The 3,810-nt window shown below is 45.4% G+C and overlaps 1 protein-coding gene across 1 annotated transcript; it reads left to right on the forward strand.

The window, feature by feature from the left end:
- The first annotated feature begins 835 nt into the window (after positions 1–835).
- LOC106599742 (forkhead box C1-A) lies at positions 836–3,080 on the forward strand. The gene has a single exon (XM_014191042.3). The coding sequence runs from the start codon at positions 1,191–1,193 to the stop codon at positions 2,619–2,621; it is 1,431 nt and encodes a 476-aa protein (XP_014046517.1). The 5' UTR covers positions 836–1,190; the 3' UTR covers positions 2,622–3,080.
- The last annotated feature ends 730 nt before the right edge of the window (positions 3,081–3,810 follow it).

Raw genomic sequence — 3,810 nt, forward strand, 5'->3', positions numbered from 1 at the left:
TAGCTGTCTGATCACGCCATTTGGTTCTTCTGTTCAATCTGCTTCTCACTTAGCGCTAACTTTCGAAACTTGACCCTTTCTCCGGCCAAACTAGCTTTAATTCTGCCTTAATGAGATCTCACATACCGCCCACTGAACGGAATGAGGAGCGCTCTGTGGAGCTTTGATGCGACCACGCGTGTTGATTGAGACTTTTAACTAACATACCGCCTTAATAAAGCTTCGCAATAAGATGCTAAACAGCAGGAGACAAACACTAGGGATTATTTCCTCCTCTTAACGCGTATTTATTGCTTATTTGAAAACAGATGTTCGGCTGGAGATTTGAATGGACTCATTCACCCAAACGGAGGTGATGGAGTGTTTATTCTCCATTTATTTCGTAATGAATATCACAATGTCACATTCTAAGTGAAAACTCTTTCGAAACATTATTGTAATAGCCCAGTAATTCATGTGTTAATTAGGCCACATCATAGAATATGGAATTGAATAGGATCACTATGGTTCACACAATCGCCAACTGTCCTAATCATTAATAGCACATTAGTATGCTTAAATAAAAATCTAGGCCTGTAATCCCATACAGTAGTTAATTAATGTACAAAATACATTGATATTTATTATGTATCATTCCACCTGGTGGTCTCAACAATGTGTTTGCTCGTGTATGGAAATATTCTGCAATAACTAAATCGAGTCCATAATCTGATTTTGTACGTGAGCAATCAGCGTGCTCACTGCTGAAGTCCTGTCTTTGTCGGAGTGGGCTGGGAGTTACACCTCCTCTCGTTTTTCTAAAGACGTGTGTGTGGCCAGGAGCCCGATCCAGTGCTGCTCACTCTGCACTGCCTGACCTACAATTGGACAGCTCGGATTCTCTTTGGGAGGAGCATACTGGCAGCAAAAAGGGGGAAAGAAGTTAACAGCGCAAAAGTATTCTGTAGTGACGGATGCCCAAAGTTCATACGTTTTTCAATGCGCGCCTCAGCACACTGAGATGGAAACCGCTTAAATCCTATTAAGACCTGGTACATTGCATTCCTGATATTATTATTTGTCAAGTGACAAGACAGGAACTCCTGCTTTGAGCGCCTCAACTTTTCAGAAAGAAAAAGTGGAGCTCTCCGTCTGCATACTTTGGGAAGTTCGTTTTAGGCAGGAGCATAGTTGAGCTGTGGGGAGAAGACATGCAGGCGCGCTACTCCGTCTCGAGCCCCAACTCTCTGGGCGTCGTGCCTTACATTAGTAGCGACCAAAGCTACTACCGGGCCGCCGCCGGTGGAGGATACACCGGGATGCCGGCCCCTATGAGTATGTACTCTCACGCGGCCCACGATCAGTACCCGGCCAGCATGGCGCGAGCCTATGGACCGTATACCCCGCAGCCCCAGCCGAAGGATATGGTGAAACCCCCGTACAGTTACATTGCGCTCATTACTATGGCTATCCAGAACTCGCCTGACAAGAAGGTGACCCTGAACGGGATTTATCAGTTTATCATGGAGAGGTTCCCGTTCTACCGAGACAACAAACAGGGCTGGCAGAACAGCATCAGGCACAATCTCTCTCTCAACGAGTGTTTTGTCAAAGTTCCCCGTGATGACAAAAAGCCTGGCAAGGGGAGCTACTGGACCCTGGACCCGGACTCATACAACATGTTCGAGAACGGCAGCTTCTTGAGGAGGAGGCGACGGTTCAAGAAGAAAGACGCAATGAAAGACAAGGATGACCGGGGTGCTAAGGAGACGCCGTCTAGACAGGGCCGGGACACGGAGCAGCCCGTGCAGGGCTCCCAGCCAGTCCGGATCCAGGATATTAAGACAGAGAACGGGAACGCGACACCCCCACAGGCCGCCTCGCCCTCCCTGAGCACTGTGCCCAAAGTCGAGAGTCCCGACAGCAGCAGCAGCAGCATGTCCAGCAACGGCAGCCCCCACAGCATCCCGTCCAACAGGTCCATCGGCATGGAGAGCTCCGAGCAGCAGCAGCAGCAGCATCACCAGCACAGCCAGGCCCAGGGCTTCAGTGTGGACAACATCATGACTTCCCTCCGGGGGTCCCCACAGGATGCCACAGAGCTTGCCCCGTCCCTCATCGCCTCGTCCAGGACAGGTATAACACCGTCTTTGTCCCTGAACTATTCACCGAACCAGACGTCAGTCTATAGCTCACCCTGTAACCAAAACTCTATCTCCACTACCTCGAATGCTAGCTACCATTGTAATATGCAAGCCATGAGTTTATACGCCGGGGATAGATCTAGCCACCTAGCTCCGACTACCACCGTGGATGAAACGTTGCCAGATTACTCCATCACGACCACCTCCTCCCCTCTGGCCCACGGCAATCTAAACACTGGGCAGGAGGGCCACCATCCCCACCAAGGGCGGCTTCCCTCATGGTACCTCAACCAGGCAGGGGACCTGGGCCACATCGGGGCGACCTACCCAGCCCAGCAGCAGAACTTCCACTCCGTGCGTGAGATGTTCGAATCTCAAAGAATTGGCTTGAATAATTCTCCAGTGAACGGGAATAACAGCTGTCAAATGTCCTTTCCCCCTAGCCAATCCATCTATCGCACGTCAGGAGCTTTCGTCTATGACTGCAGCAAGTTCTGACCAAATTCTTTTTCATTGTATTGATCTTCTTCATAAAAAATATCGTGAGTCGTTTTACCCACCACCTGCCACGACGATGGACTAAAACGAAACAGAACACAAATAATGGACAGATTAAAAAAGACATGATCTTGGTTTGTAAAGAACAGTGTTACGGCTAATAACACGTAAGTCTCTTCTCGCTTTTGTGACATGTTTTAAAGATAAGAATATGCCAGTCTTTCATGGACATATTATTACGTGTAAATTGCATATAGTAATTTATTTCTAAACTGCCGGATATTATGGACCAAACACCAAAAAAGTGTTTCTAAATTGAAATGCCTTAATTGTCCAAATATGTTCCATTATAAAAAGCGGAACTTGTATATCGTCGTACTCTTTCAAAGTTTCTTCTTTTGTTGAAAAGTATTCTGAAGGAATTGCATTGTTTGTTTAATAAATTGCCATTTTATTTGAGTTAAAGCTGCGCCTGATTTCTTATAGACTATATGGCATTCTCAACACTGATATTTTTTTGACAGTTTGTGTAATTTAACCAGACCTTATTTCTCACAGACTTTTAAGCTGTAAGCTATTTTTCATCCTGTTTCAAACCTATCGACGTGGGATCACTGGCAGCGATTGATAAATCAGATTTTAAATCACAGCCTTTTTTTTGACAGGTTAGGTTACCATTCTCACTATACATTTTCACAGACAATGTATAATTGTAATCACAGAGTTTGGTCAGTTCGTTTAGGCTTGTCAACAAAATCGAGGTCGATTTGAAGAATTAATAATTACCCAAATTAGCATGGAATCTTTCTAGAATAGGAAAACATTTATTTCCAAAACGTTGAATTTCAACGCAACTCGATCGAGTCAGTTTTTGTTATGATGACCAAAAAACAATTGAATGTTATGTGCGTAGAAATTCTCCAAGATGTCAACTGCATAAACAAACAGACATATTTATCATATGTGTTGATGATGACTTGAAGTGGCAGTGCATTTAGATGATTGTTTTGCTTCATATTTAAAGTGACACAGCTCTTCTCTTGTCAGACACGGACGATCTGTCAACATCTTGACCTGGGGGCCTCTGGCCTCATAACAGTTCATCGATGCAGGCTAGTAGTCCACACAGCAAAACTGACTTGTTTTGAATAGCCACGTGTGTTTACAGTCACATTCCAACGCTTAATTA

This window comes from Salmo salar, chromosome 03 (genome assembly GCF_965601325.2).
Source record: "Salmo salar chromosome 03, fSalSal1, whole genome shotgun sequence".
NCBI classification, from domain to species: domain Eukaryota; kingdom Metazoa; phylum Chordata; class Actinopteri; order Salmoniformes; family Salmonidae; genus Salmo; species Salmo salar.